This window comes from Equus asinus, chromosome 23 (assembly GCF_041296235.1).
Source record: "Equus asinus isolate D_3611 breed Donkey chromosome 23, EquAss-T2T_v2, whole genome shotgun sequence".
Taxonomy (NCBI): Eukaryota; Metazoa; Chordata; class Mammalia; order Perissodactyla; family Equidae; genus Equus; species Equus asinus.
The window spans coordinates 53,435,024-53,458,072 of NC_091812.1; the positions used below are offsets into that span (position 1 = coordinate 53,435,024).

The following is a 23,049-nucleotide window of genomic DNA, read 5'->3' on the forward strand; positions in this document are numbered from 1 at the left end:
CAACTGAGTGATAACGAATGCTATTTTAAGCCGCTAAATTTGTAGTAATTTGCTATGCAGCAGTAGAAAGCTAACAGATGTAGTCTGACTAATTTCTAACTGTGTGATAAACATAATTTGCCTCCTCTATAATACGGAACAGCACTAGCCTTGTCAAGAAAACAAGGGTGTGGACACCAGAGAAACCATTTCAGGGACCAGAAAGCCACTCTCTGAAAACTTAGAACTATTGCCACACAAGGGGTCATGAATGAAGCAGTTTTGCTTTAACTTGTTAATTAGAAAAAGAAGAAGGAAAGAGAAACAGAAGAAAACATTTCTTCCTGTAGCTAGAACTGAAACCAGAGCTTCGACTGTAGTCAGACTCGTCTTATCACTCACTGGATTATTCTAAACACTTTCTCAACCTAAGCTGGGGGGTGGCGGTGGGGGGGAGTGGGTCTTGATCTCAAAAGTCAATAAAACTTCCCCAAACCCTAAGTGGTCAATCACAGTGACTAAGATGCTCTGGCTCCAGCAACGCATAAAATCTCATACCTGCATCACTATTCTTTCTAGAACTTAACTTTAAATTCTCCTTTAGTAACATTCAAAATGTTTTGAAATACATTACCGTGCAAGGAGGATGCAGTCAACATTCTTTATCTTCCCCAAAATTAAGGCATCAGAAGGCTGCACATAATGAAAAATGGTTACAACGCAGTGAGTTGAAAACATACATATGAATGATTAAAAAGCTGCCATTTCAACGGTTCCACCACAACAGGATTCCCAGAAACTTGGAGTCTGAAGATACGCTTCAAAGAAGTAAAGAGTCTGGATTTGAGGATCGACTTGATCACCCCATCAGTCCTCACTGAGCCCTCTCTGAGCACAGAGAGTCACCGGAAGGCCGCCCTGGTGCGTGGGGAGGTCCCCTTTAGTAAGAGCTCTTTGTAGCAAGCACCCCAGGGCACTCTGATGATATGATCGTCAACTACACATGTGTCAAGGGTATCTGGCAGGTTCAAGAACAGGTGTGAGAGTGAAACGTGGGAAGGACAGGAGGCCCTTGTCACGGAATTTAGGAACTCAGCACTGGAACTGTGTGCCACGTTACCCGGGTTTAAGATGGCCATGCAGTGACCTGAGGTCATGGAGGGAAAGGTCCTGAGAACCGAGGAGGTGAAGACAACGTGAGGGGAAGAAGTAAGCCGAGCCGACCGCAGGGCTTGGAGGACGTGAGGTCCATCTAAGGACTTGGCTGAAAAGGAGAGAGTTTAGTTGGGACTGCCAGATGCAGGATCCTGGTGGGAGGATGAGAGGAACTGCCATGTCTGGAAGGAGCACTATGCAATCAGGAGGAGGGAGACTCCCGCGCCCTGGCTGGGTGACATGTGGGCTGGAACAAACAGCCTCCTTTTAACAGAAAGGAGGAGTTTTATTTCCAGTTCAGTTATGCAATCATGTGGTGGATCCCCGAGAAACCCCGCTTTGGGCAGGGCTTCCTAAGGAAAGGCCGCTTGGCAATGACATTTCCTCCCATCTGTAATCAGTCTATCTGCTAAATTAGTGTGGTGTGACATGTGGGCCCCAAATTAGAAGCTGATTTGGATGCAGAGACCTGAAAAGTACCGTTGCTGTGTCTGCATGAGCATCTGGCTTCCAGGGACAGAAGTTGAGAAGTTAGTGCACATGTTCAAAAGCCACGTTCTCTCCCGTATGCCCCAGGTATCCTCAGGGCCACTGTCTCAGCTGGTGGGACCCAGTGCCAGGACTCCGGCCCCTCTCAGCCTGGGGGAGGCAGCCCCGGGCTGCCAACACAAAAGCAATTTAAAAAATTTTTAAATTTTTTAAAATTTTTAATCTTAAAAACCAAGCCAGCAAGGAGAAAGGAAAAAGCTAGTTTGTCTCCACTAATTGGAGACTAACCTTGCCAAACGGAGTATCCACATATTTTTCAGTTCTTCCTTCTAAGATTTCTGAATCATCCAAGCCTGTTCCGCCGATGATTCCAATCTAAGGGAGATAAGAAAAAGATACCATATTTGATCATTTTTCATTAAAAACAAAACATTATTTTCAAAAAATTCATTTATTTATACTCAACTGCTCTTCTCCATTCTCGCTAAGCCCTATGTTTTTAAAAATCAGAACATTAGTGAAAAACAATCATTCATTCAACAAACATTTGAAAGCCTACTATATTCTAGTAATAACCAAAGTATGAGGCTATTGGACTCTTATCATATTTATTGGACTATCTGAATAAAAAATTAGCAAACAAAGGTACTTTAGCTTAAGTTAGAAAACCAAACCTAAAAATAAATAAATGTGGGGGCCAGCCTAGTGGCACAGCACTTAAGTTTGCACGTTCCACTTCCGTGGCCCGGGTCCACTGGTTCAGATCCCAGGTGTGGACCTATGCACCGCTTGTCAAGCCATGCTGTGGCAGCATCCCACATATAAAGTGGAAGAAGATGGGCACAACGTTAGCCCAGGGCCAATCTTCCTCAGCAAAAAGAAGAGGATTGGCAGCAGATGTTAGCTCAGGGCTAATCTTCCTCAATAAATAAATAAATAAATAAATGTGGTTGTGGGAAGGACTCTCTAATCAATTTTATTTTCTCTACTAAATAGGCTATGGCATAAAGAATGTTCAAAAGACTGCTGGGATAGAAAATACTCAGTATAGCCATTTGGTAATGATTGCTCCTCATTACCCCACTTGATAAAGCAACAGAGATTTCTCTTTCCTATGCCACTAAAATCACAGAGCTGTAGGGGATGAGATAGAAGAGTCTGGAATAGCAGGAAACGTTAGCCTCATGTATATTTATGAAATCCAACTGTCCTTCATACACATATGTAAATATAAGTAAGTAATTCAAAGGCAGTTCTAAATTTTTTTTAAGTTCAAGTGTTGAAGTGCATTTTCCAGAGATTAATTTAACAGTTCTTGTCTTCAGGGATTAACTGGAGTTAAAGAAACTCAGCACCACCCTCTAGAGTAATCCAATTTGATGACTAAGAAACACAAACAAGAACAATTACACAAATAACTAAACATTAACTGAACTGTTAACGAAAAATGAAATAACTGAAACTAGGAAGGTTTCCCTGGGCTGATAATTCCTAGAGGAGAAACAGTAATTAAATTGTCCTGTTTAAATTTAAACAGGCTGTAGAGAGAACACTGTACTGGAAATCTAACGGAAAGGGAACTGAGCACTTCCTTTTGTCAATGAAAAGTTTTAAATCTGTTGTCACTTGAATAAAATTTCTACTAAATAGAAAAAGTAGCTCCTTGAGAGAAAATTCCAGAGTTAAGAACTCGCTGAACAACTGAATGAAATATTTTCAGATCAGGTTCCACAAGTTGATTTACGTTAATACCTTGGAAAATGGTTACCTCTCTGGCCCTCAGTTTCCTGAAAAAGAAAAATCCAAAGAAGAAGATAATAAGGACATTTTAGGAAGATTTTAACTGAAGAACTGCAGGTTACGGGGTTGAGAACTTCGTGTCCCCACAACTTCCTTAAGCGGCTAAAACAGTTTGTGAAGTTGGTGCCACCTTGTGGTACATTGTTGGAACCACAGCAGGTTACGCGTTCTAGCCAACCCATTTCTCTCCTGCCTCGTTACAACTTAACACCATAGGCCAAGACTAACCAATATCACAGTTTTCAAACCAACAAAAGTGGTCACTTAAGTCAGTACATTTAAATCACGCCAATTCAGTAGATTTTTTTTTAATCACACTGTTTGATGCAGTGCTAAGCCTTCCTCTAGCTGGCTTCTCCATTTTATCCTCCATTTCACATTCTCTGAAGCACCAAGATCACAGGGGGCCTAATGCACGGGCCAGCCCATGGCATTGCCCAGAACACAGAACCGAACTGCGGACTCTAATTATCTGGGATTCTGCTGCTCATGGAAACTTCTGGTTTTTTGTTGTGTTTGCTTATTTCCACTTTGACTTGGTTGATTCTGAATGCTCCCTGGGCCGTGGCCCCCCCGATTCCGGATTCAGCACTAACTCTCGGACTTGTACACACGAATCACAGCCTACCCCGTCTTCTGAAACCACCCTCTCGGTTCAGGAAGCATCGCAGCCGCGGCTGACAAATGCTGACCAGGGGTCCTGCCGAAGTTCAGGCCGTCGAGCCTACCCTCACGGCCCCAAGCTTCAGTCCACACCACGCTGGCTGCACGAGGACTGCATTAGAAGCTGGTACTCAGCCCTCAGCGAGGAACATGGAGTACTGGCCATGAAAAGAAGAGCTGCTACTGCTCGCCAGAAAGGCCAGGGTGGGGTCTCCGGCTCTGGAATTATCTGCAGGTGAGCACATCCGGTCACCCAAACGGCTCTGCTTGTTTATGGAAAACCGTATCTAGCAAGGGATACAGGACAAGTGTAGCGACTGAGTACTGCCTCACCAGGGACCTCTAACCATTTTCCTGCTGCAGAGGGAGGCCAGTAGTGCCAAGATGTGGCAATGCCGCCACCTGCTGGCCCATAGCAGAGTACGACTAGGACGAAACTCCCAAGCACGGATGGCCTAATTCTGTCCACCCCTGAGCCTCCAAATTCAACAGTCAACTCAGGCCCTGCCGTGGTAATAAAGGAACTGGGTCTCAGCACCCACACGTCACAGGCACTGTGCTAACCGCCTCATAAGATAGGCCCTGCAGTATTACACCCATTTTACAGAGAAGGAACGCATACAAATCAAGACACTTCTCTAAGAACAAATCATAAGCATCAAAGCTGGAAGAGGAACCCAGCTCTTTCACACTCACCCACGATGACGGACCAGCTCCCAACACCCCCTGGAGTCCTTTATAACGTCAGACCCTATGAGAAAAGTTTCACTGCCTCCATGTACTGAGGAAACTGATGCTCAGAGAGGTCAAGTTCTGGACCAAGGTCACAGAGCAAGCACAGAAACGATGACTCTGGGCATCTAAGTGAACCTGGAGGGGAGAGGGGTCTCCATCGGTGACGTCAGCCACACTCAGACAGCAATGACAAGACCTTACCAGGCCTCCTGGGCCAGCAGCATCAGCCCTCAGTCCAGGCAATCCTAGGAGGCCTAGGAAGTGTGTTCGAGGACCGAGATGGAATTTCTGGGCCAATTCTGCCCAGCCAGGACTTCTTCACTGCACATGATAAAGTTCTGAAACAGGGACCTCCGGTCAATCAAGGTCATTGGCAAATTTTAACAATTAGTGGTCCATCCCACACTTTCCATGACGGAGCAGCCAGTCAATCTCCACAAAAAGAGGAGAGCGTCTGCCTTCCTCTCTGAGACCTGAAAGCATTTTGTCTAAATGCTGGCTTACCTGGCCGGAATGCGTACTTCCAGCAGTGCCGAAGGGTTCACACTAACCCCTCCCTTGCGTCTATGTCCACTGGTACCTGGACCCAGGGAATCTCACATAGCTCACCTGGTTTCAGGAACCACTCACCATCACTTTGGGGCAGGGACACACTACCTTAAGGAGCCCAGCACTCAGTGACGGCATTCTCAAAACCCCACACCTCCAAGCTGTGGAGACCAGCTCATGCCAGGTAGACGGCTGCCTCTGGGTGCCTCGAGCTCACGAGGAGGCAAGGGAGCCAGAGCTCGAGCTGGCGGCACTCCCTGATCTCAGCATCTCAGTCCTTAGGCTCTGGTTGCCACTGGCAAGTCTGGCAAGCACACAGCCTTCTTGGGCCGACCTGGCTTGCAGGCCTCCCAGGGCCTTGCAAACTCCTGGAAGTCCAGCTGTATGGGGAGAGAGTGGCCCAATGTCCAGTCTGGGAGGCCTGTTCAAAACCTGCAATGTGGTCCACGAAGATAACTGGGGCTCCATCTCTGACATGACTCCCCCTCTGTAAGCCACCCAGGTAGGTGATGGTTACGAGCTGAAATGCTTCCCCCAAATCCGTATATTGAAGTCCTAACCCCTAATACCTCAGAGTGAGACCATATTTGGAAATAGGGTTTTTGAGGAGGTAATTAAGGTTAAATGAGGTCACAGGGGGTCCCTAATCGAATATGACTGGTGTCCTTATAAAGGGAGATTAGGACACAGACATACAAAGAGCAAAGACCATGTGAAGGCACGGGAAGAAAGCCACCTGGAAGCCAAGGAGAGAGGCCTCAAGAGAAACCAACCCTACAGACACCTTGATCTTAGACTTCCAGCCTCCAGAACTAGGAGGCTAAACTTCTGCTGCTTAAGCTACCCAAGCTGTGGTCCTTTATGGCAGCCCAGCAAACTAATACAGTAATGCTATGCAGTCGTGCGCCACGTAACAACGTTTCAGTCAACCACAGACCACGTATACCATGGTGGTCCCATGAGATTAGCACCATACGGCCTAGGTGTGTAGTAGGCTGTGCCGTCTAGGTTTGTTTACGTGCACGCTATGACGTTCACACAACAAAATCACCTAACAACACGTTTCTCTGAATACATCTCCATCATTAAGCAACCCATGACTGTATTTTGCTCAGAAATAACCTGAGGGCCCAGAGCATCTGTGTTTTTTATTTAACCAATCTCCTCTTGAAAAATCAAGATACTACTCTAACAGGTAGACACTCTCTGGAAGATACAGTTTGCCTCCTGAAATGTCTAACTATTTTGAGGAGGGTTTTCCTCAGTGCTCACTGTAATCTGTAGAGCTCTCCTTGGCTTGTGGATCAGCGGCAGGTTCCTCCTGGTGCTCCTCTTGGGTCCCCTGCTGGATTCTAGAATCCCCCAGGATGCTGTCAATACCAAAGCCCAGGGCCCAGACTCCAGAGAATCTCATTAACTAGGCAAGGCAGAGTTCGTTTTCTTCAAGGTCCCCAGGTGGTTCCAGTGTGCAGCCAGATTTGAGCACCATTCCTCTAGGGCCCAGATCATAAATTTTAAAATCTGGGCCAGCCAAGCATCATAGGCTGAATAATGGCCCGTGAAAGAGATCTTATCTGCATCTTAATCCCCAAAGCCTGTGAACACTACCTTAGCCAATTAAGGTTCTTGAGATCCAGATTATCTGGGATTATGGGGTGGGCCCTAAATGTAATCACCAGAGTCCTTATAAGGTCAAATGAGAAGGCGATGTGATGTTGGAAGCAGAGGGATGCTGGGTGGTTATGATGCCGGCTGTGAACCAAGGGATGCTGGTGACCTCTAGAAGCTGGAAAAGGCAGGGAAATGGATGCCCCGTTAGATCCTCCAAGAGGATCTTCCCTGCTGACACCCAACTGTAGCCCCGTAGGACTCATCCTGGACATCTGCCCTCCAGAACTGCAAGAGAGACATTGCGCTGTTTCAAGCCATCCAGTCCATGGTAACTGTTACAGCAGCCACAGGCAACTAGGACACTATTGCTCCCCTGAGGAGCTGGGGGAAAATGCAGACACACTTCCGTGGGCATCTGACTCCACTGAGGCTCTTTAAAACCCAGACCCTGGGCCCTGCCCCCAAGAATTTCTGATTCAGCAGGACTGGGGTGGGGCCCGAGAATCTGCATTCTAACAAATTCCCAGGTGGGCTTGGAGAACCACCGCTGTAGATGCTTCTGAGGCACAGACTAGGATGCCACGATCAGAATCCCAGTGAAGGATCTGGAGTCCATTGCACACAAAAGTTTCTATCACCTGTTTCCTCATCTGCACCTAGAAGGGGAAGATTTTTCTTTAATTCAGAGAATTGTGAACATCAAATGACATAATGCATTATTACCTGTCACTGTTTTTGTACACACTCCCACCTCCAGCAAAACCTAACCAAATCAAAACAAACTTCGTCAAAGCAAGAAAAAATGCCCCTTATCTCTTTCTCTGCTGGTCAGGACGCAAACCTGGCTGCTCCGACGTCTCCTCACCGGGCCATCTCTGTCTCAGGGATTTAGTCCAGGGCCCTCACCCGAGCGTGAATCGGCTCTCCTGGGGGTGTCTGGAAACCCAGGGGACATTTCTGGCTGCCACAATGACTGGGGGAGTGCTACTGGCATTGGCATTTTGTGGGGAGGAGCCAAGGTGCACCATCCATCCTGCAATGCTCAGGACAGTCCTACAGAAGGAGGAAGGTCCTGCCCTAAATGCCATTGTGTCCCTAAGCAAAAAATGAAGACTCACTGGTCATCTGGTTTCCAGTTGTGGCCTGTGGGTTATCCCCCAGGTTCGGAGGGTCACTCAAGGCCTTTCATTCTGAAGGCCTTTGCTGGCCACAGACAGCCACCCAAAAAAAGAGCTTACCAGGCCTGTTCTCCACAGTCTAGACTCCACGACTTGCCCCTTCCCTTTAATACCATTTGTTGAGAGGCCACCGATGAGGCAACCATATCCCCTCCTTGACACAGCAACCAAGATTACATCTTATTTGTTTTTAATCCTCCAGAGCAAAAGCTGGGCAGCTGCCGGACGGGGCCATAGCCCATTGAAGGAACCCTCAGAATGCCCTGTCTAGATGCCAAAGACAGGTTCCCCCCTCTTCCTGGTGAAGCACACCACCCGCCCGCGGCTGATAAGGACGACACCTCCCTGAGGTCCACCCAGAAAACGGCTGTTCTCAACACCACGGGAGAGCGCCCCATGGGCACAGGGAGGCAGCCTGCTTTACGCCCTCACTCCACACTCCCTCTGCCTTAAGGCTGCAGGATCTCCTTACTCCACAACGAAACAGAGAATAGAGACCACAAGTCTCATTTCAGAAATGCCTCAGAACATCCAGCTGGTGGAACGCCAGGCTCTAGGCCCAATTCTGTCACTATCTAGGGCCAACTGTGTAAGTCTGGACACCTCAGTTGACCTTTCTGGGCCTCAGCTTTACGTCCACAAAAAGGGGTTTGTGTGGCTATATGGTCTAAGGAATGTTCCAGCTCTACGTTCCACGATCTGAGGATAGGATATGGCTTCTATAAGCCTGCTTTGCTCTGGACACTGGCACCTCGTGTTTCCTATGTGGGATGTTGGTTCAGCAGTCGGGGGACTGCAGTTGGCATCATGGATTCTAAACAGCAAAGCAGTCTCCTTCCCATCCTCAGAGACAGAAAGCAGCAGGCAGGCCCGGCACTACGTGGACCTCAACTTTATAGTGAGCTGCTCGCCAGGACCAAATATCTGCCTCCTTCAATATTCACCTCGGGGCTCGACCACAGCACCCACTCCGCACTTAGTGCACCAACCCAATATCACAGGGCCCCTGGGTGCAGGGAGAATGAGGAACCAGATTAAAGCGACACTGTCATAAATAGCATCCCTCTCTGTTTTCAATCTCACTTGAAGTACATTCCCGTAAGGGACAGGTCAGAGTTTCCTGCTTGCCCACTGAAGGCTGGGGGCTCATGACACCTGTCATGATCATTCAATTGTTGGAGAAAAGATATTCAAAATTACTCTCAGCTCCCCCACTTAGAAGCACTACCATTTAATAAGTTTCAACCACGTGCTGGGCAGACAACACAAGTCTAAACGTCCCAGGAAACCCTGCGGTAAAACCCCCACTTACAGATAGACACCTAAGGACCTCGCTTCCTTTGCACAGGAGCTTCATAAAAACGCTTTCTGCCTTGTTCTCAGAGACTGGTGAGGGAACAGCGTTCCACCAATATCTGTTGAATGCAAGATCCTTTGCAACATGGCAAAAGGAGTTTCATAAGGAAGTGTGACTGCGACCCCCCCTTCTCCCCATCATAAGTGTCTCATTAAGAGCTGCAAGGACCTAATAAATGAATCCCTCTGGCTCATTACACGCTGACCCCAGAGATTTGTCTTCTCCCTGGAGAAGTGAACACAAAGCGGGGAATCACAAGAGATTCCCGAGAAGGCGGTGGACCTTCCTATCCCATCAGCCAAGAATTTCTCAAGTCAAACAAGTAAGGTGGTTCTTAGCCAATCACAAACAGCCTAGAAAAGATCTGAAGATTGATCACCAGTTCTTCCCTAGGCTCTGTGACTCTTCACTCCCTCCCAGGCACCAACCAGGAAAGAAGTGTTTGTTTAAAAGCCCCAGGGAAGCTCGCGGCTCGCTTCAGAATTCCAGCCCTTCTGTGGCCCAAGCTCCCACCGCAGGCGATCCCTTGTAGGCAGACCTCTGAGGTCCGAGGGCACGAGAAAAGTGACTTCTAACTTTCCGGGTTGCAAACAAAGCAGTTTAATGCCAGAGTCCTCCGAACAGGGAGCGACCCTGGACTGTCCTCCACTTCGGTGCTGTAAAGAAATCTCAGAATCCCAAAGCATTGCGCTGCAGGGGAAAACCTCAGAACAGAGATGTCCTTTGGGAAGGAAAAAACAAAGCCAGAAGCTTGCAAAATGGCAAGCACGCAGTTCTCCCACGTGGGGCAGCGAGCCTAGCAGAGCGGAAGCGTGAATCTGGCAGCGCTCAGGGAGAGCTCTCACCAGCTGCAGGCCCCCTCACCGGGCACACGTGCTAGCCTCAGCCAGGCGCATCTCCCCGGAAAGGAACGGCGCCTGGGAAGGGTTGGGGGCCAGGCGAAGTCCCCCGACTGTCCCTCTCCAAAGGCCAGTGCACGCCCTGCCTGGTGCGGATGCAGCTGTGCGAGTTTGCAAGCGTTCCCTGTCCCCTCGCTCCCCGCCCCTGGGCGACCAGGCCCGGGATGCCGTGCACCAGACCCTCCCCGCCGCGACGAGGGCGCACAGGCAGGGCGCACGGCCCGGAGGCGCGATCCCCCGGGGCAGGAACGAGAGAGCACAGGGCAGGGCGGACCGAAGCCGCCGGTACCAGTAATCTCACCTTCACAGTCGCGGGGTTGGCACCTGGGGCCATGTCTGCGCGAGGAGGGCTCGGCAGCCTCTCCAGGCGCGGGGAGCAGGCGGGCGCTTGGGGCCAAGAAGCTCACCGCCAGACGGAGCCAAGCGAAGTCCGGGAGCGACCCTGGCTCCTCCTCTTCCTCCCGGGGACAGCTGGATTGGCTGCTGGTGTGGCATCGCCCCCTCCACCGCGCTCCTCAATTCGAGGTTACCGCGTCCCGCCCCTTGGGCGGACCTTCCCGTTCTGTGGTTTTCTTCACCCCGGGTTGTAACTAACAGGTCAATAATGATAATGGAGACGGTGACTTGAGCGCTTGTATTGTCCCAGATTCTGTGCTTTGCACTTTAATCAGCCTTGTTAATTTTCATAAGAACCATAGAGCGTTAGCTGCGTCTAAGGCCTTGTCTGTAAAATCAGGCCCATCTGCCTTCCAGAAGTTCTCATGGGAGGGAGATTCCTCCAGAGGAAGGAACTGGTTGTTCCCGAAGGTTCCCTCCAGCTGTCAACCTGGGGCGGGGCGCGGTTTGCTCTTCCTACCCAGGTGACCCGACCCGACCAGGGGTTTGCTCCTTTGCCTGAATTCCTGGAGGACAGAGCAGGAATGGGGTTGACCCGAGACTCAGGGATGACAAAAAGGAAATACACAGGGTTACATATGCAGGATAAACTTTCTGATTTACGAACTATGGCTTATTGATCTTCAACCTGAGGGGATGAGACGCTGCCTCACTCCCACCCCGGCTATCTTTAACCCCTCCCACCTCGGACAACGGCCCATAAGCCTAGGTTCAGAATCCAGACTCATGTCTTCATCATTCAACACCGGCTGGTCACCACCATCCCGCCCCCTCCCCCTGCCCCAAACACACACACAGCAGACACACACACACACAAACACACACACGCAGACACACACCCCAACACCACCACCAGCCTCCACTGGGATAATCCCTTACTCTCAAAATGCCCATCCTTTCCCTACTGGGATAATCCAATTTACCCTCCTTTGATGGATTAAGCTCTCCTGAACAGAATGGGTGAGAGTGATGTTCTGAGATGCAGAAATGTTGCGGATTACTCTGGGGGTGGGAGCATGGCTGTGGAAGTGAAATGAGAAGGAAAAAGTTAAAAAATCTTCCCCAGAGCACAAACTTTGAGATGAGCTTTGCTAGCGGCGTCTGGGCATATTCAGCGTAATCGCTGTTGTTTAAAACTAACCAGGTTTTCTGTCCCTCCTTACTATGTGAGTGAGCTGTCTTTCCCAGGAAGTCAAGGTCCAAACATCAAGATCCAGCCTCACTAGGCCAAATGCAGGCTGAAGATGAAAACTAAAGAGAAAAGTCCAGACAGTCAAGGGAAAAGAAATTCAGTCTTCAAGGCTACACGCAGGCTGGTGGGAAGGCGCCAACCAGCAAGCCCTTCAGGGACGTGGTTTTCTAGGAGCCGGTCTGCTGATCGCTGTGTTGGGGAGCAGGAGACCCGTTACTCACAGGGGAACCACTGCAGGACACAGGTACCCTATGATGAGGAAAACTGCAGAGGAGAAGCAGGCTCCAAGGACTGGAATTTTCTTGCCCTTTTGAGAGACATTTGCATTTGTGAAGGAAGGGGGGATGACCTTGTAGGGACCTGAAATTGGCCACCCCAGGATATGTCTCTTTGGCATTGGGATTGTTTGGGGCTGATTGCTTTCAATAAACTGGGACAGGGAAGGAGGCTCTGGGGAATGGAACTTGCCCTTGTTGGGACACATTTACATTTGTAAGGTAAATCTCTATCTGTAAAATGTGCCTCCCCCTCTGTACCACGAAGAAGAAGAGAGATGACCTTGTCCCTAGAAACTCTTAATGGGGAAGGCAAGAACTTAAATTGGTTACTGTCTGGCAGTCTCATGTAACTGATTTAGGGTGGTGGCTTCTAACCTTTCTAACCTTTACTTAATCCGATTTGATTCTTGTCTAAAAGTCATGGGATCACCCAATGACCAGACCCCACCTGCACTGATACCATTTTAACTTTTTTTCGTGTTCTTTCCTTTGTCTTGTAAAGAGATGACTCACATACCCATGCCTTATAAAATTAGCCCTAACCCTCAACTCGGGGCAGCAGCAGCGGCTCTGCCTGCCCGTGGGTCCTGTCCCCATGCCAGCGGGGGCAGCAGAAGCAGCAGCAGCAGAAGCTCTGACTGCCCATGGGTCCTATCCCCATGCTATTCTATTCTCTAAATAAAAGAGCACTACTGCAAGATCTTAAGAGTCTAAGAAATCTTTCTTTCAACTCCTTGGCTCACCGACCCCGCATCACCCTCAGTTTTATTGTCGCTTCATAATTAGGAGGTCTTGACCAACTTACCTGCTTTGATGTGACCAGCAAGTCCAGTTTCTACTCGACACGTTCTCTTGCCAAAATTTAGACCCCGTAACAAGTGAGAGCCTGTGAGCCTTAGAAGACCCCTACGCTGGAAGGAGTTGGGAACTCAGAAGGGGTTAAACTGGACTTCTGGACTTTTCTGCCATAACCTTCAGGTCAGGGATCAAGCACTTGTGTTGATTATGTGATGTGTTTGAAGGGAAAATTGTCCCAAGTCTGGTTTGGTTTTTTTGAGTGATGTAATTCACAAGCCATTTCTGGAAAGAAATTAGCATTTCTAGACAAAATTTAAGCAATTTTCTAACCTCTTCTGAGAAACCAGACACCCACCCGCCAGCTGCTGTCAGGCATTATTTTGTTCTTTTGTATGGGCTGTGTCCTTCAAGACCAACTGACCCACCTCCAAGGGGACTCTCGCAGTTTCCTTCATTGTGCATCGTGAATAAAAGCACACAAATACTTAGACACGTGGCATGGCCAGACGCGTGGGATTCGAACTCACAACAGCCCCTACAGGGTTCTCTTAACGAGTCCATTTTAGAAGAATGTGTCCAAATAAGTTTTCGGAAATTTAAACACACAATATTCAAACAAATATACAGTCAGCCTGTGTCAGAGCTGTATTTAACTCAGTAAAGGCACCAGCGGGATGGCCAAGCTGGTTCAAAGAGGATGTAAGAAGCTGAAATAGCAGAAAAATGAATGTTAGCATGAGATGGAAAAATTAGATAGAAAACTGATTTTTGTTTCACAAGGCAATAAAACTGTAGCCCTTTTGGTTGTCTTTTCTGTGAACAGATACCATGTGCATCTTTAACAGTGAAAAAAATGCATAACTTCTCAAACAAGGTATCTGACGCCAGAGTCTGAACCCTTCTCAATAAGAAGTAATAAAAGTTACAGCTTAGGTAAGGGGTCAGCAAACCTTGCTTACCAAGAGGCAACAACATAGGAGTGTGTGAAGCTCGGGCACGTAGGCAATGTCTAGTCAAATGAGCGTGGCTGTATCCCAGTACAACTTTATGGACACTAAAACTGGAATTTCACTTGTGACAAAATATTGTTCTTTAGATTTTTTCCCAACCATTAAGATTGTGAAAACCATTCTTAGTTTGAATCTGTGCAGAAACAGGTGGAGAGCTGGTTTGGCAGAGGACGTGGGCCATTGTTTTCCACTCTCCTTCCAGAATCAGATGGCCCTTGGGTACCCTTGTTGGACAATGCTTTAATGTGTCTTTGAAAAGACAGACAGTAATCTTTTTGGCTTATTTCCAAGTTTTAGATAATTTTTTCTCAGCAAGCCCTCGAATAAAAGGGGGACAAACTTTCTGATAATCAGTGGTCTCCCTTTTTGCTTGGTATGAGGAATCTTCAACAGGACAACAGAAGGATCTAGCGTCTCTCTCTGAAAGTAGCATCTTGCCCTTCCCTTCTGTTCTTGCCCTATACATTCCTTCTGATCACCTGCACCCTTGTTTTTCTGAAGGCATTTCTAAAGAAGGACCCAGGCCACCTTACAACAATTCTAATTATGAAACCATATGGATATTTCAGTGGCTTTCTCTTTTTTCAGATAATTCCTCATACATACCTCCCCAACTTGCAGCTCCTAGCCAACAAGCTGCTAAGATGGTATTGCCAATAGCTGTCCGTTTCAGGTCTCAAGCAATGATCCATCAGTGTCCCACAGTTGCCTTGGAGGGGGAGAACCTACAATAATTTGTCTTTAAACATGACTAAATTGCACGCGAATTTTGAAGACTTCTCCAGATCGTTCCAGGATCATCAAATATTCAAGAGGAAATATTCATACAAATGTGTGAAATGTATCATCTCAGCCAACCATATCAGCTTTCCCACTGAGTGGTCCCATCTCTCCTCCTGAGTGTGTCAGGGCTGGATGGGTGCTACAAAGTTGACCCAAGCTGGTTGGTAACCCCTCCTCAGCTAGGCATGTTAAAGCTGTCGAGTTGTCATGGCTGAAGTAACATATAACTCCCACCACCTTGTAGAAATTTGGATCAAAATAAAAATTCTAAACAACCTGAGAGTGTCCTTACAGATCCTAAAATTCTGTGTGACTCAGATCTTGTTATAATACTCCCGTATCACAGGAGATGCAGTGAGTAGGGACATTTTGGCCACTACTTTATTAGTGGATTAAAGTCTGGCATTGGAAGCTTAGGGAAAAAAACTTAAAGTTCTATTAGCAAGTAGCCACTCTGGATATAGCAGAACACGGTCAACAAAATATCTTATGAGGACAATAAAAAAATTAATAATAATAATAAATTTAAAAAATTTTTGCCCCTTCAAATTCCTAACCAGGCAGGCATAAAGAACCTAGACATGTCTGAATTGTTGTAAATTCAGGTTCAAAAACCTCAATATCGTCCTTGCACACAATATGGTCATTAGAAAAAAGATTAATCCCAAATAGACACAACAAACTTTAATAAAATTGTGTTCAGAGAAATTTTTCTTCATAAAGTTCTCAAAATACTTCTCTTTCTCCTGCCACGATGGGAGAAAAATGGACTTATAAGGGAACAGTGGCTGGTGTTTATTAGGATAAGGAGTAAAAGATATAAAAATATGTACCAGGCCAGTCTTAAGGTAACTTTCTGTAAAAAAAAAAAATTAATATTACTTGTTAAATAAATAAAAGATTTATCTATAGTCCAAGTTCTTTACCTCTCCTGATTGTGGTAAATAACTGAATAATTAAAGTATTTTATTATTTAAAAAAATAAAACTATGCGTTTTTCTTCTCACACTATACAGTATAGGCCTAATAAAATTTAACATTAACATTTTAGTAACTACAGACTTGAATGTATTTTGCCACAGAAAGCCTGATTAACTGGAGCTTCTTAAATTTCTTCTTAGACAAGTAGTCTTACAGGTCAGTAAGTGGTTATCACTTAGACTAAAATTTTAAGAAAATAAGAAAAAAAAGAATAATACTCCAGTCTCCTGTTATTGGAGTAAAGACGCATAGTAATGTGTTATGATCAAAGAAAATATTGCTTAAATCTAATTTTTGCCATACGTTTATTGGAGGGTACTTTATAGAGGGAATTAGAAGTTAACTTCCTCAGAAAATATTTGCCGCAAATTTTAAGTGGCGATTCCTTATAATGACCTTTAATAAGAGTGGAGTGTCCAAGAATAAAACATAACTTGGCATCTGTATTTCTGGTTGAGGGCAGAGCCACTTGCTTTGAAATGAGATCAGCAGGGCAGGTTGTGACCATCTATTTTGAATGTGGCTCTGGATGGTTAGAGATTCCCCGAGGGTTTAATTGTCTTATTGCAATGCCATCAAGTTCCACTCCCTTAGTTTTCCCCCTTCCTTCCTTCTATTCTAAGTCTGTTTGACCCTAGAAATAGCTCGGAATAGCTTTCATTTCAAGTGATCTTGTCTCTTCTTCTAATTGTATCTATCCTTTCATTTCTGGGGCCCCTACTGAAGAGGACATAATTAAGTATTATTGAGATTCAGTGAAGAAAAATCTTGTCCGACTTTCCACTCTCCTTATAACAATGCTGTGCATTAAGAAGATATTCTGGTTGACAGAATGGCCATCTTTCCTGGAATCCCAGAAGCCTCACATCCTTTGAAATAGATATTATTATTTCTATTATAGGACAAGCAAACTACAAGATGAAGCCTAAACCCCACACCCCTCCCTTGGTGAAGGGAGAATGTTCAGCCTTGCTCTAAGGAGACACGGGCCTCGCTTTCTGTCCTCCGTATAGAAAAGGACCAAGAAGTTAGAGATGCTCAGATGTATTTTAACTTTACAGTTGAAACATAATCTGCTCTGCTCAGTACGTCAGGACTGAGCTGTGATGGTGTCATGGACGGAATGTTTGTGTCCCTCCCACATTCGTATGTTGAAACTCTAACCCGCAGCCTCATGGTATTAGGAGGTGGGGCCTTGGGAGGCGATCAGGTTGTGAAGGTGGAGCCCTCATAGATAGGATTCGTGCTTTTACAAAGAGACCCCAGAGAGCTCCCTCACCCCTTCTGCCACGTGAAGACACAGCGAGAGGAGCGCTGTCTGCGACCCAGGCAGCAGGCCTTCACCAGACACTGCGTCTGCCAGTATCTTGATCTTGGACTCCCAGCCTCCAGAACTGTGAGAAATAAAGGTTTGTTGTTAAGCCACCTGGCCCGTGGTGTTTTCTTATAGCAGCCGCAACTGACTAAGACGTTGAGAGACTCGCAAGACAGGCCCTTGAGTGGCCTCTGCTCCTCATTCTACTGTTAGAACTTAAGGCACACATGTGGGCAGTGGAGAAAAATTAAAATATAAGAAATAACAGAGCATTTCTTTCTTTCCTTGCTAAATCCATGTGTTGTCTGCAAATAAAGACTTAAAAATAAATGGGAATGGGGTCATGGTTGTCTTCTGAGCATCTTCAAGAGCAACATTAAAAATAGCTAATATTTATTGAGAACCGTATATTCTTCGTTTAACCCTTACAGCCACCTTTCCACCCGGGTGCCGCTCTAATCCCCGTTTTTCTGATGAGCAGACCAAGAGAAGTTGAATCCTTCTCACCTCTCTTTTGTGCTTATTGCTTCTTTCAAAAGCTTCCTTGTCTGTTTGGGGCCTTGTGGTCTTTCCTCTCTCCTCTCCACCAAAAAAAATCAATCAAACCTTTCATTCCTGCCAGTTGTAAATGTCCAATATCAGCTTAAAATGTTACCTCTCCCAGGGGTCCGTGAACTTCACAGAGATGCAACAAACTAAGATAATAAAACTCAAGGTGGAATGTGATGCTTGAGAAGCACACAGTAGGTGATATTATCACTATTATTGCATGAGACTCAGCACATTTGAAGTCTTCTCAAACTTATGTAACTCGGGTAATCGGGATTCAGTCCTAAATCTGTCTTAACTACAGAGTCGGATCTCTTAATTACTATCTGTTATTCCCACTATGTGCTGAGCTCAAGCTAAGTGCCGAAGAGAGAAAGATGAATGGCCTATACACTCTGAGCCTGCATGGAACTCCCAGGTGAGAGCAGTCAGAAAGAGAAGTCAGATGTTAGGAAAGTGTGCTGAGCGTGAGGTTAGAGACTGCCACTCAGGGCTGTGAAAGCACAGAGCAGGGCACGTTTCCTGGTCTTCCTGGAGAAAGTGATATCTGAGCTGGGTCTTAAGGGATGAGCCAAGAAGTTAGGGAGTTGAGCAGCGTGTGTGTGTGTGTGTGTGTGTGTGTGTGTGTGTGTGTGTGTGTCTGACAGAGATAGAGGGAGACAATACATGTGAAGGAAACTGAAGTTGCTGGAGAGAGTAGTTCAGGTAACTGACCATGATGTAGCCCATTAAAATTAGGAATAAAAATGATTGATTAGATTTGATTATTAGAAACTTGTTGGTGACCTTTATCCTTAGCATGAACAAAAATTTATCATTTCAGAGCCAGAAAAGAAAATATGAAGAAAATACCAAAGCCAATGAGATGATAGGAAAACGACTTCAGAGCTGTGGCTGGTCAGAAGCATTAAAAGGAATCCAGGATGTTGGTGGTGGAGAATTCGATCTACCCAAATCAGGCAACAAAAGGAAGCAAGGGAGAATTCAGTAAGAACTCAGTCAGTATAAATCACAAAATCCCTATGAAGGATATAAGCCTGAAGTCCCTGGGTGACGCAGCAATTGTAAAGGGACCTCGCAGGTCTACCAGCAGCATGGATGGACTCACTCAGGAAGCAGGGGATTCTCAGGTCCTGAGACCTGGTCTGAAATCTCATATTGTGGTCGCGGACACTGACCCAGGAAGCTCTGCTCACCCCAGTTGTAAACTGCTCCCAGTGCTTGGATAAGTATGGGGTAGTATGGGCTGGTCTGGTGTGCGTGGACGATCCTGAGATCCCTGATAGAAATCAACTAACGCATGTGAATTATTGTTAGTGTTCCCACTTTCCATCTCAAAAGTGTCCTAGTTTAGAAAATAAATTTTATGGTAACCATAGGTAATTACCGTACAACCTTAGAAAAGTTTTGAATTAAATATAGAAATGAAATAAAGCAAGCATAGTATTAATACCTTTGTGTTAAGTTTGGGGTAAAGCTCTGTATTTTGTATTTAAACTTTGTAAAGTATATAAAAATACATAGAATTTCACAGATTATTCTTGTAACTCTAATTTAATGTGCAATTGATTTTGACTTTTTTCATTTTTGAGGAAGATTAGCCCTGAGCTAACATCCACTGCAAATCCTCTTCTTTTTGCTAAGGAAGACTGGCCCTGACTTAACATTCATGCCCACCTTCTGCTACTTTACATGTGGGCCCCCTGCCACAGAAGAGTTTGATAAGCAGTGTGTAGGTCTGTGCGATCTGAACCTGCAAACCTGGGCCACCAAAGCAGAGGGCGAGAACCCCACTGCCATGCCACCAGGCCGGCCCCTGATTTTAATTTTAAGCCAAAAGGCAAAGATGATTTGACAATAAGTTTTTAGACAATATCAGATTTTATATTTTGTATAGCCATTTAATCAATCAACATTCCTTTTCATTGGATGTTCATGTCATTTCTAGTTTTATATAAATAATTGTTTAAATATAATTTTTTTCCTAAAGATAATTTTTCTAGAAGTAGAGATAGGGAAGCAAAAGGAGTAGACATTTTGTGTTGAGCCAGGTTGTAAGAAGTTACTACCACCTTGCACTCTCTGGGAGGAAAATGAAATTGTCCATTTCCTACACACTCACCAATAACAAGTATTATATTTACAAATATATAATCTATTTTGTGGTTAATGTGCATTTATCTGACTACTTATACGTTTAAGCTTTTTCCTATATGCATGTTGGCCGTTCATATTTCAGTGTTTTGACTTGATCCATATTCTAAATTGAAAACACATTAAATAGATAGATACATGTATAAATACTTTTCCTCTAAACCCCAATTTTAAACCCTGATTCTACAGAAATATATATGTACATATATATGTACGAGATGATGAGGTTAGAATTTTAATCGGTTGCAGTTACTGCCTATTGCCACTGGTTGGGGGTCGAGAGCCACATAGTCTGAGCCCTCCCCTTGAGCTGAGATCCCAGGCAGTGGAGCCACACTGGGCAGGTGGGGGAGGGGCGCTTTCTCTTGGATGCACTATGGGCTTTCTTGCTCTGCTCCTACTATCTGGTCTCCTGGGCTGGGGTGTTGGCTTGATGAGGTCACTGCCCGCCCCCGCCCCCGCCCCACCTCATGAAAGCTTTCCCCGTTAGAGGGCTTCCCTCCAGGCTGTAACGGCCCTAGGAAGTCTTTGGTGATCCTTCAAATGTGCAACCCCCTCTCCCATTCTTTCCCTCTGGGAACCTCACAGTCTTCAGGGGAGGGAGCAAAGTTCTCTCTTACTCCGTTCCAGCTCCTCCGAGGGTGGGCGGGGTCCAGCCTCTCTGCCCTCTGTCATGTGGGTGCAAGAGGATTTTGTGTTGTGGGGGTGTCCTCTGTTGGAGTATGGATGCCTCTTTTTGTTATATGTTGGAGGGGAGAGAGTCCCGGGCAAGTGCACTCCACCATGATGCTGACATCCTTGATGGGGCTAGAATTTTACCTTTGAACAGTCAAATTCCTTGGTGTATCTATCTTAAAATGGTGAAATCTGACTTTGTATCTACTTGAAAAACCTGGATGTTCTCTGATATTTCTTAATTTTTTTCATAAAGCCATATAGTTCAGACTAGTAGATTTACAACCCAGGCATGAGGAGCTGGACAAGTAGGACTTGGGAGGGGGTCATAATCAGAGGAAAGGGTGCCGTATATATTCCTGTGTCTGTCTTAGTGTCATTGACTCCAAGGGAAAGGAGATTTTTGTAGGTTCAGGTTGCCCAGATCTAAGCAATAAACTAATGGCTGATTCTCTTGATCACTTTACTTTAGATATGGTCATTTACAATTCAAACGACAGGACTCTACATTTTTCATAAAACATTTGCTGAGTGATTTACATCAATATTTCATTTCCTATCATGAGAGTTGATTGCCTTTTTTGTTGGTACCACCCTGGGACTGTTGCACTAAGTTGGTTGAGTGCTCTGATTTTTCAGTGATTATTTTTGATATTTTTGATACTTTACTATTTTTGATAACATTTATCAGATAATCAGACTTCCTAAGAAATAACCTCAAGTAGGGTTATCAATGATCTGTATTCTGCTTTGGACGAATTTAAAGGATGCTGTATGAGCCTTTGTGATTAGCTGGTTATAAATTAAGAGATAGCTCAATGATTCTTACAACTATTGATGGTGCAAAAGTAGTAATTTTTCTGATAGGATGGATATATAGAGTTAGGAAATCTGTGCTTATATAAAAGCAGGTGTTATGATTGAAGTCCTTGCATTTCCTTTCTGGCCTGATAATAGTAAAACTGTGGGTCAAAAAAAGATGTCTTGATTTGATTGCTATGTCTCTGAGTAAAAGAGATAGTTCTTTCCATATATAAATAATTTTATTTAAAAAAAATTTGCGTTCTTGGAAATGTTTTGTGTATAGGCTTTGTAAATTTGTTCTGTAATGAATTTGAAATGCTTAAAAATGAAAGAAAATGTTAAATTTTTGAAAAATGTTTAAAATATCTCAGTAAATATAATTATAAAAGAGGACTGAGGGCAATTATTCTGTTCAATATAGAAATGTTCATCCAATAACCACTGAAAAAGTGATGATATTTCTCATTGTACTAAATTTAGAAATAGAATGACAAAATTTGTAAGTTGGGCATAACTACTTAAGAAAGACTTGTTGATTTTGCGACCTTAAGAAATTGAACGTTAATTTTAAAACCATATAGCTTTTAAACACTTCTTTATACATACAGAGCCCTCCACTCCAGAATATTAAACATAAAAACAAAAAACTCACATTGATTATTCCATGAAGAACAGAAACTGTGGCCAGATTGAAGAGCATGAGGAACAGTCTGGAGGTGAGGAAAAGAGAGAACAGACACCTCCTTCATGAAGTTTGGATGAAAAAGGAGGAGACCTTGGGACATGATAAGAAGAGGATAGAAAGTCAATGGTTGTTTTTCCCCCTTCCAGTTAATGGTGGGAGAGTTTTGAATGTGTTTGTGAGCAGAGGGGAAAAAGTTCACACTGAAGAACAACTGGAAGATACTAATACAGATGGACGGCTAAGGGAGCAGGATCCCAGAGAATCCCGGAGGGACGGGATTGGAAGTCCTGGTAGGAGCATTGTCCTGTGTCAGAGGACAGAGACATGGGTCTGCAAGAAAGGGGGTAAGAATGAGCTCCAGATAAATTTAAGAGCAGGTGTTGAGAACCTCTAGGAGACCACTCCTGATGGCCTAATTGTCTCAACAAAGTGGGAGATGGAGTTTGCATATGGATTTGAGGATAGATGGCACATTTTTGACATGGTTGTGAGACCATGTCAGATTAGGGACCATGAATTTGAAGGGGTCCAATCTGCAAGGGTATACAGTTCTCTGAGATAGGCCCCTACTGACTAATTAGATAGGACCTCAAGGAATGGAGGGCGTCAGGGAGGTGAGTTCATATTATCGACCATGGGAGTCCAGCCTTAGAGGGAACAAAGAGACCAGGAAGGAGCTGGGTGATGGGTGAAAGTGGGGGATCAAGGAACTGGAAGTCTTAAAGAAGTCCAAGAGGAGTGATGGCAGGGTGAAGAGGTGTGAAAGATGGAGGGAGGGAAGGTCCTGGAGGGTGATACTGAAGCTCAAGGTTTTAGAAGAATAGTAACCCTAGGCTATGGCAAGATCAAGGGAGTGAACAACTGAATCAGATGATCAGATAGGGTAGAAGGCGTGTTTTGGGTGTGTTGTCTGCATTCATACTGCATCTCCTGGGACTGTGACAGGGCTGGGGATAAGCGTAAGACAGGAGGCAGGAGCCAATTGCTGGAGGAGCTGGCAAATTACAGCCAGAA

The 23,049-nt window shown here is 45.4% G+C and overlaps 1 protein-coding gene across 2 annotated transcripts in view; it reads right to left on the reverse strand.

Annotated features, from left to right (window-relative positions):
* Positions 1–10,888, reverse strand: part of LOC106824742 (S-methyl-5'-thioadenosine phosphorylase) — a 34,685-nt gene extending 23,797 nt beyond the window's left edge. Inside the window, exons 1-3 of one of the 2 annotated variants that reach the window (XM_014831219.3) lie at positions 10,717–10,888; positions 1,912–1,998; positions 614–672 (exon numbers count right to left, since the gene is read on the reverse strand). In XM_014831219.3, the coding sequence (XP_014686705.1) occupies positions 614–672; positions 1,912–1,998; positions 10,717–10,749 (179 nt within the window). In that variant the 5' untranslated portion in view covers positions 10,750–10,888. The remainder of the gene's footprint in view (positions 1–613; positions 673–1,911; positions 1,999–10,716) is intronic. The other variant, XM_014831220.3, reaches the window with a different exon arrangement.
* Positions 10,889–23,049: the final 12,161 nt, after the last annotated feature.